Source organism: Nerophis lumbriciformis, linkage group LG18 (genome assembly GCF_033978685.3).
Source record: "Nerophis lumbriciformis linkage group LG18, RoL_Nlum_v2.1, whole genome shotgun sequence".
Lineage (NCBI taxonomy): Eukaryota > Metazoa > Chordata > Actinopteri > Syngnathiformes > Syngnathidae > Nerophis > Nerophis lumbriciformis.
The window spans coordinates 43,962,011-43,980,943 of NC_084565.2; the positions used below are offsets into that span (position 1 = coordinate 43,962,011).

Sequence of the window (18,933 nt, forward strand, 5' to 3'; positions counted from 1 at the left end):
AAGGCTGGTGTGGATGACAGGCTGAAAGAAAGGCTGGTGTGGATGACAGGCTGAAAGAAAGGCTGGTGTGGATGACAGGCTGAAAAAAAGGCTGGTGTGGATGACAGGCTGAAAGAAAGGCTGGTGTGGATGACAGGCTGAAAGAAAGGCTGGTGTGGATGACAGGCTGAAAGAAAGGCTGGTGTGGATGACAGGCTGAAAGAAAGTCTGGTGTGGATGACAGGCTGAAATAAAGTCTGGTGTGGATGACAGGCTGAAAGAAAGTCTGGTGTGGATGACAGGCTGAAAGAAAGGCTGGTGTGGATGACAGTCTGAAAAAAAGGCTGGTGTGGATGACAGGCTGAAAGACAGGCTGGTGTGGATGACAGGCTGAAAAAAAGGCTGGTGTGGATGACAGGCTGAAAGAAAAGCTGGCGTGGATGACAGTCTGAAAGAAAGGCTGGTGTGGATGACAGGCTGAAAGAAAGGCTGGTGTGGATGACAGGCTGAAAGAAAGGCTGGTGTGGATGACAGGCTGAAATAAAGTCTGGTGTGGATGACAGGCTGAAAGAAAGGCTGGTGTGGATGACAGGCTGAAAGAAAAGGCTGGTGTGGATGACAGTCTGAAAGAAAGTCTGGTGTGGATGACAGGCTGAAAGAAAGTCTGGTGTGGATGACAGGCTGAAAGAAAAGGCTGGTGTGGATGACAGGCTGAAAGACAGGCTGGTGTGGATGACAGGCTGAAAGAAAGGCTGGCGTGGATGACAGGCTGAAAGAAAGGCTGGTGTGGATGACAGTCTGAAAGAAAGGCTGGTGTGGATGACAGGCTGAAAGAAGGGCTGGTGTGGATGACAGGCTGAAAGAAAGGCTGGTGTGGATGACAGGCTGAAAGAAAGGCTGGTGTGGATGACAAGCTGAAAGAAAGGCTGGTGTGGATGACAGGCTGAAAGAAAGGCTGGTGTGGATGACAGGCTGAAAGACAGGCTGGTGTGGATGACAGTCTGAAAGAAAGGCTGGTGTGGATGACAGGCTGAAAGAAAAGGCTGGTGTGGATGACAGGCTGAAAGAAAGGCTGGTGTGGATGACAGGCTGAAAGAAAGGCTGGTGTGGATGACAGGGTGAAAGAAAGGCTGGTGTGGATGACAGGCTGAAAAAAAGTCTGGCGTGGATGACATGCTAAAAGAAAGGCTGGTGTGGATGACAGGCTGAAAGAAAGGCTGGTGTGGATGACAGGCTGAAAGAAAGGCTGGTGTGGATGACAGGCTGAAAGACAGGCTGGTGTGGATGACAGTCTGAAAGAAATGCTGGTGTGGATGACAGTCTGAAAGAAAGGCTGTTGTGGACGACAGTCTGAAAGACAGGCTGTTGTGGATGACAGTCTGAAAGAAAGGCTGGTGTGGATGACAGGCTGACCTGCGTCCTGCGAGAGGGGCGTGAGCAGAGGGGGCCCCACCTCCGGCTCGGGCTCGTCGGGATCCTCTTCTATCTCGTCGCCGTCGTCCTCGTTGGACTCGTCTTCGTTTTTCACCGCCAGGTTCACCCAAGTGCAGCGGCCCTGATGACACAAGACACCTGCGTCAGTACCACAGAATAGAATACATCTTTATTGTAACACAACACAGGGCACTACAATACAAACTATACACTACTAATACAGTACACAGCACAGACTATACACTACTAATACAGTATCTATGTAGTAAAAAAATACTACACTTTGTAGCATTCTATAACACAACATTTAACCTGACTAACAACAATGCTAACACATTCCAGCTTTATACACTTTTCTTATGTAAAAAGTAGTACATTTGATTAAAGTGCTGAGTTTTATCCTCGCTCTTTAACTGATTTTGTAAGTTTATCATGGATTTTATCTTACAAGTATGCTAACTTTTTCTATGTTAGCATGCTAGCACTTTTGCAAATGATAGTCATATAAACCTAAAAATAAAGGATTTTGATACTTGGCGCCATCTTAGGTTAATATTATGATGCTAATGTTTTATGCTATAATTTTAGCTCATTTTAAACATCATGGCTTTTGGTGCTTGGCGCCATCTTAGCAGTATGCTAACGTTTCCTTTGTTATCATGCTAATGTTAGCATAGTCATATTTTATACAAACATTTTTTGCTGATTTCATGCGTATAAACCTAAAAATCATGGATTTTGTTACTTGGCGCCATCTTACAAGTATGCTAACTTTTCCTATGTTAGCATGCTAAAATTTTATGCTAGCATTTTTGCTAATTTTATTTGTATAAACCTACAAATCATGGCTTTCTATATTTGGCGCCATCTTAGAGGTATGGTAACTTCCACTATGTAATCATGCTAACATTAGCATGTAAAAAATTTTACGCTATAATTTCAGCTAATTTGATTACTTCTACCCTATACATCATGATTTTTTGTACTTGGCGCCACCTTAGCAGTATGCTAACTTTTCCTATGTTAGCATGCTAACATTTTTTGCTAATTTTATTTGTAGAAACCTACAAATCATGGCTTTCAATATATGGCACCATCTTAGAGGTATGGTAACTTACACTATGGTATCATGCTAACATCAGTATGGAAAAGTTTTACGCTATAATTTCAGCTAATTTGATTACTTCTACCCTAAACAATGATTTTTTGTACTTGGCGCCACCTTAGCAGTATGCTAACTTTTCCTATGTTAGCATGCTAACATTTTTTGCAAATTTTATTTGTACAAACCTAAAAATCATGGCTTTCTATATTTGGCGCCATCTTAGAGGTATGGTAACTTCCACTATGTAATCATGCTAACATTAGCATGTAAAAATATTACGCTATAATTTCAGCTAATTTGATTACTTCTACCCTATACATCATGATTTTTTGTACTTGGCGCCACCTTAGCAGTATGCTAACTTTTCCTATGTTAGCATGCTAACATTTTTTGCTAATTGTATTTGTACAAACCTAAAAATCATGGCTTTCGATACATGGCACCATCTTAGAGGTATGGTAACTTCCACTATGTAATCATGCTAACATCAGTATGTAAAAATTTTACGCTATAATTTCAGCTAATTTGATCACTTCTACCCGAAACATCATGATTTTTTATACTTGGCACCACCTTAGCAGTATGCTAACTTTTCCTATGTTAGCATGCTAACATTTTTTGCAAATTTTATTTGTACAAACCTAAAAATCATGGCTTTCTATATTTGGCGCCATCTTAGAGGTATGGTAACTTCCACTATGTAATCATGCTAACATTAGCATGTAAAAATGTTACGCTATAATTTCATGCTAATTTGATTACTTCTACCCTAAACAATGATTTTTTTGTACTTGGCGCCACCTTAGTAGTATGCTAACTTTTCCTATGTTAGCATGCTAACATTTTTGCTAATTTTATTTGTACAAACCTAAAAATCATGGCTTTCTATATTTGGCGCCATCTTGGAGGTATGGTAACTTCCACTATGTAATCATGCTAACATTAGTATGTAAAAATGTTACGCTATAATTTCATGCTAATTTGATTACTTCTACCCTAAACAATGATTTTTTGTACTTGGCGCCACCTTAGTAGTATGCTAACTTTTCCTATGTTAGCATGCTAACATTTTTTGCTAATTTTATTTGTACAAACCTAAAAATCATGGCTTTCTATATTTGGCGCCATCTTAGAGGTATGGTAACTTCCACTATGTAATCATGCTAACATCAGTATGTAAAAATTTTACGCTATAATTTCAGCTAATTTGATCACTTTTACCCGAAACATCATGATTTTTTGTACTTGGCGCCACCTTAGCAGTATGCTAACTTTTCCTATGTTAGCATGCTAACATTTGTTGCTAATTTTATTTGTACAAAAAAAATCATGGCTTTCTATATTTGGCTCCATCTTAGAGGTATGGTAACTTCCACTATGTAATCATGCTAACATTAGTATGTCATTTTATGCTATTATTTCAGCTAATTTGATTACTTTTACCCTAAACATAATGGCTTCTGGTACTTGGTGCCATCTTAGCAGTATGCTAACGTTTCCTTTGTTATCACGCTAATGTTAGCGCAATCAGAGTTTATGCTAACAGTGTTGCTCATTTCATCCGTATAAACCTAAAAATAAAGGATTTTGATACTTGGCGCCATCTTGAAAGGTATGCAAATTTGTCTTTTGTTATCATGCTAAAATTAGCATGCTAACATTTTATGCTAGCATCCTACATCATTTTAACCCAAATTTCATGGGTTTTGAGACCTGTCCCCGTCTTCCAAGTATACCGACGGTTCCGATTATAACAAGCTAACGTTAGCATTCTGACGTTTTACGCTAGCTGTTAGCTTTAATCAAGCCCGGGCCAGGGGTTCACAGCACAGATAGCAGGCCCATCAAATGTATGTGGCGGAATTATCTAGTTATGTTTACTTTAGTTATTTGCAATAAAACATTTAATTGTATAATCTTTAGTCTCAGTATCGGTTGGGGTCTCGAAATAGGTTGGGCTCTGAGGCCTAAAAATCAAATGGTGATCAGACATCCTGTCACAAAAATTGTATCTAAGTTATCCCAAAACTTTGTGTGTCAATGAGTTCCCGGCGAGAGGACAAAAGCTGTCTTTGATCCTACCAAGCAAAAGGCTTGTGAAACTCCACCGTGTAGGATGGGGAGCGACATGAGGGTGTCGGTTTCTTTGATGTATTGTAATCCACAGGAAGATTTTGTCTTGACCCGGAATCTACAAAGCGGTGACCTCCCTCCAGGCACCTTTTCTTTGAAGTGTTTTACGACCTTTTCTTTGAACTGTTTGGTAACCAAAGGCGATGGCTGTTTACGACCCCCCTCCCTTAGAAACAGCTGTTGCCATGTAATCAGGGAAAGTCCAAATAAAAGAGGTTTACAATCTTTCGTCAGAGCGTGGGACGACACTGTACAAGGGTACAGTGTCTACGCATTTCTCCTCAATTGAGCTAAATTGAATCCTGTCTCTGTTTAACTCCTTGCTTCTTGTTTAATAGATGTCATCAGTGTTTGAACCTGACACATCCCTAGTTCCTAATCCATTGAAAGGTTTAGAAGTGACGGGACAGACCTGTTGCAGTATGTGCTGAGTATGATGCACCCAGGAGGACAAAGACTCCACCAACTCGCCGACTGGAACGCCCTCAAATTCCGGGTTCTCTTCAATCCCGTCCTCGTCGCCTCCTTCCTCCTCGGCGCCTTCCTCCTCGATGGCCTGGTAGAAACCCTGCGGGCTGATCTGAGTGCCGGCGGAGATGCGGGCGATCTGCGCTCTCAGGTAGTTGGATTCGTCCCCGGGGAAGGGCGGGTAGCTCACGATGGGGTTGTCCAGCCTCCCCGTGAAGAATTTGCGTATTTGCCGGGCGATGGTGATCTGAGCGGGAGTGACGGACGGCAGTTTGGTCCAAGGCAGGCCGGCCTCGTTGCACACGTAGTACACAAACTTGTTAGCGCCCGTTCCTTTGGACTCCTTGGGAACCACCGGCGGGGGCTTGTAGGTGGACTGAGGAAGTGGATCCAACTGTGGAGGACATCAGGTCAACAACACCCACTGACATACCTCTTCTAAACAAAAAAAAAAGTGCCCACACATTTTCTACTGAGGGCCACATTTTGGTAGTTTACACCTTACAGGCCAGTACAATATATCGTTTGTTTTCAAAGAACTAGAAAATGCAATTTTGGTAGAAATTTTGTGTGAATGCTGAAGAGCCAAAACCGAACTGATATGCTAACAGTTAGCACGCTAGCCATATAGCGTCAAGTAACAAAAAATATAAGCAAAATGAGCTAAAAAAAAAAGCTAGCATGCTAACAGTACAATGCTATCATGCTAACAATATAATGCTTACGGAAATACAGTACAGTAAAATATGACACTGAGGTGTAAACCTGCTAAATTAGCTAAAAGAATGCATGCTAAAATGCTATCTGTAACATGTGTCAAGCACTAAAATATATTACTCTGAGGTGTGTACATGAAAAGTGTTTAAAATGCTAGCTTGCTAACGTCAAAACATGACTGAGATGTATACTGTCGGAGGCAGATATTTACATATATCCGAATTTAAGTTGTACTTCTTCCATTTCTTTGTCATATTTGAAAACAGCTCGTGTTTTCCATTTCTTCTCTTGATGCTCTGTCAGCAAGTATACTGTGTGTGTTAACCTTGAGTTCTTTGGAATGTATTATGGCTAGGGAGACGTTGTGCTTGTGTTATGGCTAGGGAGGGGGAAGGAAAGAGGGGTTTTTGGCGTTGGGAAGACAGACCATTTTGGGAGGTGCAATAGAATGTTCTAGGGTTAGACTGGTCTCAAAATGTATATTGGCAAAGCTTTGAAAATATACAACAAAATACCTATTCTGTCTCTGGTGGTTTTTCAACTCAGCTTTAAGTGTCGTAAAGAGCTTGGGAGCGAATTGTGACTTGAATTCCCTGGGAGGAACAACTGGTCCAAAACGCAACAATTCCTACAAAATTTGCCAAAAAAAACCCCTACTTTACTAACATTTGCATGCTAACAGGTATTATTTGTCAAGTAACAAAATAATTGACACTGAGGTGTATACCTGTTAAATTAGCTAAATAATATCTAGCATGTAAGTACCAAAATATATTACTGAGGTGTGGAGCTGAAAAATATGACTGAAGTGTATACTTACAAAATTAGCACAAAAAAAAGCTTTCTATATTAACGTTAGCATGCTAATAACAGGTATCAGCGAAACAATCTAAAATGCTAACAGTAACATGTGTCATGTACCAAAATATATTACTCTGGAGTGTGTACCTTAAAAAATGTTTTAACATGCTCACCTGCTAATGTTAGCATGCATCAAGTACCAAAATGTGTATACGTACATTAGTTTGAAAAACTTTTTTAACTTTGAGATCCAGTTAGATTAAAAGTGCATTAGCACGCTAACAGGTATCATTTGTCAAGTAACAAAATATTTGACGCAATGTTATTGTTTTATTTGTCATCATGCTAAAATGCTAACTGTAACTGTCAAGGAAACCTGCTAAATTAGCACAAAAAAAGCTAAAGCTAAATAATATCTAGCATGCTAAAATGCTAACAATAACATGTGTCATGCACCAAAATATATTACTCTGAGGTGTGTAGCTGAAAAATGTGTTTAACATCCTTGCCTGCTAAAGTTAGCATGCGTTAAGTACCAAAATATGGTTTGAAAAACTTTTTTAACTTTGAGATCCAGTTAGATTAAAAGTGCATTAGCATGCTAACAGGTATCATTTGTCAAGTAACAAAATATTTGACGCTGAGGTTCATACCTGCTAAATTAACTAAAGAATTATAGCATGCTTATATGTCATCATGCTAAAATGCTAACTGTAACATGTGAGTACCAAAATATATTACTCTGGAGTGTGTACCTAAAAATGTGTTTAGCATGCTCGCCTGCTAAAGTTAGCATGCATCAAGTACCAAAATGTGACAGGTGTATACGTACATTATTTTGAAAAACTTTTGAACTTTGTAGCACTTTGAGATCCAGTTTGATTAAAAGTGCTTTACAAATTAAATTATTGTTATTATAATAAAACATCTAGTATACAAACATTAGCACGCTAACAGGTATCTGCAAAATTAACTAAAAATTATAGCATGCTTATATGTCATCATGCTAAAATGCTAACTGTAACTGTCAAGGAAACCTGCTAAATTAGCACAAAAAAAGCTAAAGCTAAATAATATCTAGCATGCTAAAATGCTAACAATAACATGTGTCATGTACCAAAATATATTACTCTGAGGTGTGTAGCTGAAAAAGGTGTTTAACATGCTTGCCTGCTAAAATTAGCATGCGTTAAGTACCAAAATATGGTTTGAAAAATTTTTTTAACTTTGAGATCCAGTTAGATTAAAAGTGCATTAGCATGCTAACAGGTATCATTTGTCAAGTAACAAAATATTTTACGATGAGGTTTACACCTGCTTAATTAACAAAATGTTGTAGCTGGCTTATATGTCATTATGCTAAAATGCTAACAGTAACTGTCAAGGAAATCTGCTAAATTAGCACAAAAAAAGCTAAAGCTAAATAATATCTGGCATGCTAAAATGCTAACAATAGCATGTGTCATGTACCAAAATATATTACTCTGAGGTGTGTAGCTGAAAAATGTGTTTGACAATGCGTTACGTACCAAAATATGGTTTGAAAAACTTTTTTAACTTTGAGATCCAGTTAGATTAAAAGTGCATTAGCATGCTAACAGGTATCATTTGTCAAGTAACAAAATATTTTACGATGAGGTTTACACCTGCTTAATTAACAAAATGTTGTAGCTGGCTTATATGTCATTATGCTAAAATGCTAACAGTAACTGTCAAGGAAATCTGCTAAATTAGCACAAAAAAAGCTAAAGCTAAATAATATCTAGCATGCTAAAATGCTAACAATAACATGTGTCATGTACCAAAATATATGTGTAGCTGAAAAATGTGTTTAACATGCTTGCCTGCTAAAGTTAGCATGCGTTAGTTTGAAAAACTTTTTTAACTTTGAGATCCAGTTAGATTAAAAGTGCATTAGCATGTTAACGGGTATCATTTGTCAAGTAACAAAATATTTTACGATGCTTAATTAACAACATTTTGTAGCTGGCTTATATGTCATTATGCTAAAATGCTAACTGTAACTGTCAAGGAAACCTGCTAAATTAGCACAAAAAAGCTTAAAGCTAAATAATATGCTAAAATGCTAACAATAACATGTGTCATGTACCAAAATATATTACTCTGAGGTGTGTAGCTGAAAAATGTGTTTAACATGCTTGCCTGCTAAAGTTAGCATGCGTTAGGTTTGAAAAACTTTTTTAACGTTGAGATCCAGTTAGATTAAAAGTGCATTAGCATGCTAACAGGTATCATTTGTCAAGTAACAAAATATTTTACGATGCTTAATTAACAAAATTTTGTAGCTGGCTTATGTCATTATGCTAAAATGCTAACTGTAACTGTCAAGGAAATCTGCTAAATTAGCAAAAAAAAAAAAGCTAAAGCTAAATAATATCTCGCATGCTAAAATGCTAACAATAACATGTGTCATGTACCAAAATATGTGTAGCTGAAAAATGTGTTTAACATGCTTGCCTGCTATAGTTAGCATGCGCAAAGTTAGAAATTTTTTTTAACTTTGAGATCCAGTTAGATTAAAAATGCATTAGCATGCTAACAGGTATCATTTGTCAAGTAACAAAATATTTTACGATGAGGTTTATACCTGCTAAATTAACAAAATTTTGTAGCTGGCTTATCATGCTAAAATGCTAACAGTAACTGTCAAGGAAATCTGCTAAATTAGCACAAAAAAAAGCTTAAAGCTAAATAATATGCTAAAATGCTAAAAGTAACATGTGTCATGTACCAAAATATATTACTCTGAGGTGTGTAGCTGAAAAATGTGTTTAACATGCTTGCCTGCTAAAGTTAGCATGCGTTAAGTACCAAAATATGGTTTGAAAAACTTTTTTAACTTTGAGATCCAGTTAGATTAAAAGTGCATTAGCATGCTAACAGGTATCATTTGTCAAGTAACAAAATATTTTACGATGCTTAATTAACAAAATTTTGTAGCTGGTTTATATGTCATCATGCTAAAATGCTAACAGTAACTGTCAAGGAAACCTGCTAAATTAGCACAAAAAAGCTTAAAGCTAAATAATATGCTAAAATGCTAACAATAACATGTGTCATGTACCAAAATATATTACTCTGAGGTGTGTAGCTGAAAAATGTGTTTAACATGCTTGCCTGCTAAAGCTAGCATGCGTTAGGTTTGAAAAACTTTTTTAACGTTGAGATCCAGTTAGATTAAAAGTGCATTAGCATGCTAACAGGTATCATTTGTCAAGTAACAAAATATTTTACGATGCTTAATTAACAAAATTTTGTAGCTGGCTTATATGTCATTATGCTAAAATGCTAACTGTAACTGTCAAGGAAAGCTGCTAAATTAGCACAAAAAAGCTTAAAGCTAAATAATATGCTAAAATGCTAACAATAACATGTGTCATGTACCAAAATATATTACTCTGAGGTGTGTAGCTGAAAAATGTGTTTAACATGCTTGCCTGCTAAAGGTAGCATGCGTTAGGTTTGAAAAACTTTTTTAACGTTGAGATCCAGTTAGATTAAAAGTGCATTAGCATGCTAACAGGTATCATTTGTCAAGTAACAAAATATTTTACGATGCTTAATTAACAAAATTTTGTAGCTGGCTTATATGTCATTATGCTAAAATGCTAACTGTAGCTGTCAAGGAAATCTGCTAAATTAGCACAAAAAAAAAAAGCTAAAGCTAAATAATATCTCGCATGCTAAAATGCTAACAATAACATGTGTCATGTACCAAAATATATGTGTAGCTGAAAAATGTGTTTAACATCCTTGCCTGCTAAAGTTAGCATGTGTTAGTTTGAAAAACTTTTTAAACTTTGAGATCCAGTTAGATTAAAAGTGCATTAGCATGCTAACAGGTATCATTTGTCAAGTAACAAAATATTTGACGCTGAGGTTCATACCTGCTAAATTAACTAAAAAATTATAGCATGCTTATATGTCATCATGCTAAAATGCTAACAGTAACTGTCAAGGAAATCTGCTAAATTAGCACAAAAAAAGCTAAAGCTAAATAATATCTCGCATGCTAAAATGCTAACAATAACATGTGTCATGTACCAAAATATATGTGTAGCAGAAAAATGTGTTTAGCATCCTTGCCTGCTAAAGTTAGCATGCGTTAGTTTGAAAAACTTTTTTAACTTTGAGATCCAGTTAGATTAAAAGTGCATTAGCATGCTAACAGGTATCATTTGTCAAGTAACAAAATATTTTACGATGAGGTTTATACCTGCTTAATTTACAACATTTTCTAGCTGGCTTACCGTACATGTCATCATGCTAAAATGCTAACTGTAACTGTCAAGGAAATCTGCTAAATTAGCACAAAAAAAGCTAAAGCTAAATAATATCTAGCATGCTAAAATGCTAACAATAACATGTGTCATGTACCAAAATATATTACTCTGAAATGTGTAGCTGAAAAATGTGTTTAACATGCTTGCCTGCTAAAATTAGCATGCGTTAAGTACCAAAATATGGTTTGAAAAACGTTTTTAACTTTGAGATCCAGTTAGATTAAACGTGCATTAGCATTCGACAAGTAACAAAATATTTGACGCTGAGGTTTATACCTGCAAAATTAACTAAAAATCATAGCATGCTTATATGTCATCATGCTAAAATGCTAACTGTAACATGTGAGTACCAAAATATATTACTCTGGAGTGTGTACCAAAAAAATATGTTTAGCATGCTCGCCTGCTAAAGTTAGCATGCATCAAGTACCAAAATGTGACAAGTGTATACGTACATTATTTTGAAAAACTTTTGAACTTTGTAGCACTTTGAGATCTAATTTGATTAAAAGTGCGTCAGAAATTAAATTATTGTTATTATAATAAAACATCTAGTATACAAACATTAGCATACTAACAGGTATCTGCAAAATTAACTAAAAATTATAGCATGCTTATATGTCATCATGCTAAAATGCTAACTGTAACTGTCAAGGAAATCTGCTAAATTAGCACAAAAAAAGCTAAAGCTAAATAATATCTCGCATGCAATAACAATAACATGTGTCATGTACCAAAATATATTACTCTGAGGTGTGTAGCTGAAAAATGTGTTTTAACATCCTTGCCTGCTAAAGTTAGCATGCGTTAGAAAAACTTTTTTAACTTTGAGATCCAGTTAGATTAAAAGTGCATTAGCATGCTAACGGGTATCATTTGTCAAGTAACAAAATATTTTACGATGAGGTTTATACCTGCTAAATTAACAAAATTTTGTAGCTGGCTTATATGTCATTATGCTAAAATGCTAACTGTAACAGTCAAGGAAACCTGCTAAATTAGCACAAAAAAGCTTAAAGCTAAATAATATGCTAAAATGCTAACAATAACATGTGTCATGTACCAAAATATATTACTCTGAGGTGTGTAGCTGAAAAATGTGTTTAACATGCTTGCCTGCTAAAGTTAGCATGCGTTAGGTTTGAAAAACTTTTTTAACGTTGAGATCCAGTTAGATTAAAAGTGCATTAGCATGCTAACAGGTATCATTTGTCAAGTAACAAAATATTTTACGATGCTTAATTAACAAAATGTTGTAGCTGGCTTATATGTCATCATGCTAAAATGCTAACTGTAACTGTCAAGGAAATCTGCTAAATTAGCACAAAAAAAGCTAAAGCTAAATAATATCTAGCATGCTAATCTGAGGTGTGTAGCTGAAAAATGTGTTTAACATCCTTGCCTGCTAAAGTTAGCATGCGTTAAGTATAGTTTGAAAAACTTTTTTAACTTTGAGATCCAGTTAGATTAAAAGTGCATTAGCACGCTAACAGGTATCATTTGTCAAGTAACAAAATATTTTACGATGCTTAATTAACAAAATGTTGTAGCTGGCTTATATGTCATCATGCTAAAATGCTAACAGTAACTGTCAAGGAAATCTGCTAAATTAGCAACAACAACAAAAAGCTAAAGCTAAATAATATCTCGCATGCTAAAATGCTAACAATAACATGTGTCATGTACCAAAATATATGTGTAGCTGAAAAATGTGTTTAACATGCTTGCCTGCTAAAGTTAGCATGCGTTAGTTTGAAAAACTTTTTTAACTTTGAGATCCAGTTAAATTAAAAGTGCATTAGCATGCTAACGGGTATCATTTGTCAAGTAACAAAATATTTTACGATGAGGTTCACACCTGCTAAATTAACTAAAAAATTATAGCATGATTATATGTCATCATGCTAAAATGCTAACTGTAACATGTGAGTACCAAAATATATTACTCTGGAGTGTGTACCTAAAAAAATGTGTTTAGCATGCTCGCCTGCTAAAGTTAGCATGCATCAAGTACCAAAATGTGACAGGTGTATACGTACATTATTTTGAAAAACTTTTGAACTTTGTAGCACTTTGAGATCCAGTTTGATTAAAAGTGCTTTAGAAATTAAATTATTATTATAATAAAACACCTAGTTTTCAAACATTAGCATGCTAACAGGTATCATTTGTCAAGTAACAAAATATTTGACGCTGAGGTTTATACCTGCAAAATTAACTAAAAATCATAGCATGCTTATATGTCATCATGCTAAAATGCTAACTGTAACTGTCAAGGAAACCTGCTAAATTAGCACAAAAAAGCTTAAAGCTAAATAATATGCTAAAATGCTAAAAGTAACATGTGTCATGTACCAAAATATATTACTCTGAGGTGTGTAGCTGAAAAATGTGTTTAACATGCTTGCCTGCTAAAGTTAGCATGCGTTAGGTTTGAAAAACTTTTTTAACGTTGAGATCCAGTTAGATTAAAAGTGCATTAGCATGCTAACAGGTATCATTTGTCAAGTAACAAAATATTTTACGATGCTTAATTAACAAAATGTTGTAGCTGGCTTATATGTCATCATGCTAAAATGCTAACAGTAACTGTCAAGGAAATCTGCTAAATTAGCAACAACAACAAAAAGCTAAAGCTAAATAATATCTCGCATGCTAAAATGCTAACAATAACATGTGTCATGTACCAAAATATATGTGTAGCTGAAAAATGTGTTTAACATGCTTGCCTGCTAAAGTTAGCATGCGTTAGTTTGAAAAACTTTTTTAACTTTGAGATCCAGTTAGATTAAAAGTGCATTAGCATGCTAACAGGTATCATTTGTCAAGTAACAAAATATTTTACGATGAGGTTCATACCTGCTAAATTAACTAAAAAATGCTTATATGTCATCATCCTAAAATGCTAACTGTCAAAGAAACCTGCTAAATTAGTACAAAAAAAGTTAAAGCTAAACAATATCTAGCATGCTAAAATGCTAATAACATGTGTCATGTACCAAAATATATTACTCTGAGGTGTGTAGCTGAAAAATGTGTTTAACATGCTTGCCTGCTAAAGTTAGCATGCATTAACTAGTTTGAAAAACTTTTTTAACTTTGAGATCCAGTTAGATTAAACGTGCATTAGCATGCTAACAGGTATCATTTGTCAAGTAACAAAATATTTGACGATGAGGTTCATACCTGCTAAATTAACTAAAAAATTATAGCATGCTTATATGTCATCATGCTAAAATGCTAACTGTCAAAGAAACCTGCTAAATTAGTACAAAAAAAGCTAAAGCTAAATAATATCTCGCATGCTAAAATACTAACAATAACATGTGTCATGTACCAAAATATATTACTCTGAGGTGTGTAGCTGAAAAATGTGTTTAACATGCTTGCCTGCTATAGTTAGCATGCGCTAAGTTAGAAAAATTTTTTAACTTTGAGATCCAGTTAGATTAAAAATGCATTAGCATGCTAACAGGTATCATTTGTCAAGTAACAAAATATTTTACGATGAGGTTTATACCTGCTAAATTAACAAAATTTTGTAGCTGGCTTATATGTCATTATGCTAAAATGCTAACTGTAACTGTCAAGGAAATCTGCTAAATTAGCACAAAAAAAGCTTAAAGCTAAATAATATGCTAAAATACTAAAAGTAACATGTGTCATGTACCAAAATATATTACTCTGAGGTGTGTAGCTGAAAAATGTGTTTAACGTGCTTTCCTGTTAAAGTTAGCATGCGTTAAGTACCAAAATATGGTTTGAAAAACTTTTTTAACTTTGAGATCCAGTTAGATTAAAAGTGCATTAGCATGCTAACAGGTATCATTTGTCAAGTAACAAAATATTTGACGCTGAGGTTTATACCTGCTAAATTAACTAAAAATCATAGCGTGCTTATATGTCATCATGCTAAAATGGTAACTGTAACTGTCAAGGAAACCTGCTAAATTAGCACAAAAAAGCTTAAAGCTAAATAATATGCTAAAATGCTAAAAGTAACATGTGTCATGTACCAAAATATATTACACTGAGGTGTGTAGCTGAAAAATGTGTTTAACATCCTTGCCTGCTAAAGTTAGCATGCGTTAGTTTGAAAAACTTTTTTAACTTTGAGATCCAGTTAGATTAAAAGAGCATTAGCATGCTAACAGGTATCATTTGTCAAGTAACAAAATATTTTACGATGAGGTTTATACCTGCTAAATTAACAAAATTTTGTAGCTGGCTTATCATGCTAAAATGCTAACAGTAACTGTCAAGGAAATCTGCTAAATTAGCAAAAAAAAAAAAAAAAGCTAGCATGCTAACATTTGAATGCTAACAATTGAAGTTTGGACACCAAAGTAGCGCGGCTCAGAACAAGAGTCAGACCTACTCGCTACCATGGGACACAGGACTCTGCGGTTCTTCACCTCGCTCTCCCCTTTGTCTTTGGGGTCCGTCTCCTTGGACTCGTCGTCGGCGGCGTCTTCGTCTCCGTCGTCGTCCTCCTCCTCCGCCTCGAACTCGGCCTCGGCGATGATGTAGCTCCTCTCCGTGCCCAGGATCTTCCCCCACAGCCGGCAGCGCTGCATGGGGTTGGCGGTCACCAGCTGCTTGAGGGCCAGGAAGACCCTCTGCATCTCCTCCCGGCCCAGGCCCACCCCCGCCTGCTCCAGGAAGTAGGCGATCTCGCTCACGTTGGGGAGAGCCGTCTCCATCTGAGGAGGAGAAGAGTTGAGGGAAGGAGAAGAGTAAAGGAGAAGAGTTGAGGGAAGGAGAAGAGTAAAGGAGAAGAGTTGAGGGAAGGAGAAGAGTAAAGGAGAAGAGTTGAGGGAAGGAGAAGAGTAAAGGAGAAGAGTTGAGGGAAGGAGAAGAGTAAAGGAGAAGAGTTGAGGGAAGGAGAAGAGTAAAGGAGAAGAGTTGAGGGAAGGAGAAGAGTAAAGGAGAAGAGTTGAGGGAAGGAGAAGAGTAAAGGAGAAGAGTTGAGGGAAGGTGGACGCGGGAGTGGGAGTGGGAGCGCGGCGGTCTGGCCAGGTACCGACCAGTTCGTATTCGTGCTCGGCGTCCTCGGCCCGGACGTAGAGGACCCGCTGCTGCTCGGCCAGCTCCTCCGCCATGGTGGTCTGCTGGAGGTCCTGCAGGTTGCTCTGCGTGTCCTCGTAGAGTCGCAGCTTGACGTCGTGGCTCAGGTCCTCCACCACGTCCACCACGTCGTGCGGACGCTCTTCGATCACACGCATCATCAGCCGGGACAGGTGGTCGTACCTGCGGTCGGCGTAACCTCCGTTGAGCGACCCCTCTATTTGCAAACTTTTCAATCCAGCCAAATATGTGACAGCTACAGTTAGCATTTTAGCAGGTGAAGTGAATTATATTTATATAGCGCTTTTCTCTAGTGACTCAAAGCGTAAAGTGTCACATCGGCAGTGACTAGGACGGCGGGAGCCGGGATCGAACCTGGAACCCTCAAGTTGCCGGCACGGCCACTCTACCAACCGAGCTATACCACCCCAAATATTATATACTAGCACGCTTATTAGCATTACGATAACTTTAATTAGCATGCGCATTAGCACTAGCACTAGCACGCTTATTAGCATTAGCATTAGATCTAGCACACGCATTAACATTAGCACTAGCACGCTTATTAGCATTAGCATTAGATTAAAACTAGCACACGTATTAGCACTAGCACTAGCACGCTTATTAGCATTAGCATTAGAACTAGCACATGTATTAGCACTAGCACTAGCACGCTTATTAGCATTAGCATTAGAACTAGCACACGTATTAGCATTAGCACTAGAACTAGCACACGTATTAGCATTAGCATTAGAACTAGCACACGCATTAACATTAACACTAGCACGCTTATTAGCATTAGCATTAGAACTAGCACACGTATTAGCATTAACACTAGCACGCTTATTAGCATTAGCATTAGAACTAGCACGCTTATTAGCACTAGCACTAGCACGCTTATTAGCATTAGCATTACAACTAGCACACGTAATAGCATTAGCACTAGAACGCTTATTAGCATTAGCATTAGAACTAGCACACGCATTAACATTAGCACTAGCACTAGCACGCTTATTAGCATTAGCATTAGAACTAGCACACGCATTAGCATTAGCACTAGCACGCTTATTAGCATTAACATTAGAACTAGCACACGCATTAGCACTAGCACTAGCACGCTTATTAGCATTAGCATTAGAACTAGCACACGTATTAGCATTAGCACTAGCACGCTTATTAGCATTAGCACTAGAACTAGCACGCGTATTAGCATTAGCACTAGCATGCGTATTAGCATTAGCACTAGCACGCTTATTAGCATTAGCATTAGAACTAGCACACGTATTAGCACTAGCACGCTTATTAGCATTAGCATTAGAACTAGCACACGTATTAGCATTAGCACTAGCACACATATTAGCATTAGCACTAGCACACGTATTAGCATTAGCATTAGAACTAGCACACATCTTAGCACTAGCACTAGCACGCTTATTAGCATTAGCATAAGAACTAGCACACGTATTAGCACTAGCACTAGCATGCTTATTAGCATTAGCATTAAAACTAGCACACGTATTAGCATTAGCAGTAGCACGCTTATTAGCATTAGCATTAGAACTAGCCCCATATATTAGCATTAGCACTAGCACGCTTATTAGCATTAGCATTAACATTAGCACACGCATTAGCATTAGCACTAGCACGCTTATTAGCATTAGCATTAGAACTAGCACACGCATTAGCACTAACATGCTTATTAGCCTTAGCATTAGAACTAGCACACGTAATAGCATTAGCACTAGCACGCTTATTAGCATTAGCATTAGAACTAGCACATGTATTAGCATTAGCACTAGCACGCTTATTAGCATTAGCATTAGAACTGTCACGCTTATTAGCATTAGCATTAGAACTAGCACATGTGTTAGCACTAGCACTAGCACGCTTATTAGCATTAGCATTAGAACTAGCACACGTGTTAGCACTAGCACGCTTATTAGCATTAGCATTAGGACTAGCACACGTGTTAGCACTAGCACGCTTATTAGCATTAGCATTAGGACTAACACACGCATTAGCACTAGCACGCTTATTAGCATTAGCATTAACATTAGCACACGTATTAGCATTAGCAATAGCACGCTTATTAGCATTAGCATTAGAACTAGCACACGTATTAGCATTAGCACTAGCACACGTATTAGCATTAGCACTAGAACTAGCACGCGTATTAGCATTAGCACTAGCATGCGTATTAGCATTAGCAGTAGCACGCTTATTAGCATTAGCATTAGAACTAGCACACGTATTAGCACTAGCACGCTTATTAACATTAGCATTAGAACTAGCACACGTATTAGCATTAGCACTAGCACACGTATTAGCATTAGCACTAGCACACGTATTAGCATTAGCATTAGAACTAGCACACATCTTAGCACTAGCACGCTTATTAGCATTAGCATAAGAACTAGCACACGTATTAGCACTAGCACTAGCATGCTTATTAGCATTAGCATTAAAACTAGCACACGTATTAGCATTAGCAGTAGCACGCTTATTAGCATTAACATTAGAACTAGCCCCATATATTAGCATTAGCACTAGCACGCTTATTAGCATTAGCATTAACATTAGCACACGCATTAGCATTAGCACTAGCACGCTTATTAGCATTAGCATTAGAACTAGCACACGCATTAGCACTAGCATGCTTATTAGCCTTAGCATTAGAACTAGCACACGTAATAGCATTAGCACTAGCACGCTTATTAGCATTAGCATTAGAACTAGCACATGTATTAGCATTAGCACTAGCACGCTTATTAGCATTAGCATTAGAACTGTCACGCTTATTAGCATTAGCATTAGAACTAGCACATGTGTTAGCACTAGCACTAGCACGCTTATTAGCATTAGCATTAGAACTAGCACACGTGTTAGCACTAGCACGCTTATTAGCATTAGCATTAGGACTAGCAC

At 37.2% G+C, this 18,933-nt stretch overlaps 1 protein-coding gene across 1 annotated transcript in view; it reads right to left on the reverse strand.

The window, feature by feature from the left end:
- Window positions 1-18,933, reverse strand: part of rsph4a (radial spoke head component 4A) — a 40,890-nt gene that overhangs the window by 19,096 nt on the left and 2,861 nt on the right. Inside the window, exons 2-5 of the mRNA XM_061978437.2 lie at window positions 15,969-16,191; window positions 15,357-15,644; window positions 5,064-5,513; window positions 1,393-1,534 (exon numbers count right to left, since the gene is read on the reverse strand). Of these exons, the coding sequence (XP_061834421.1) occupies window positions 1,393-1,534; window positions 5,064-5,513; window positions 15,357-15,644; window positions 15,969-16,191 (1,103 nt within the window). The remainder of the gene's footprint in view (window positions 1-1,392; window positions 1,535-5,063; window positions 5,514-15,356; window positions 15,645-15,968; window positions 16,192-18,933) is intronic.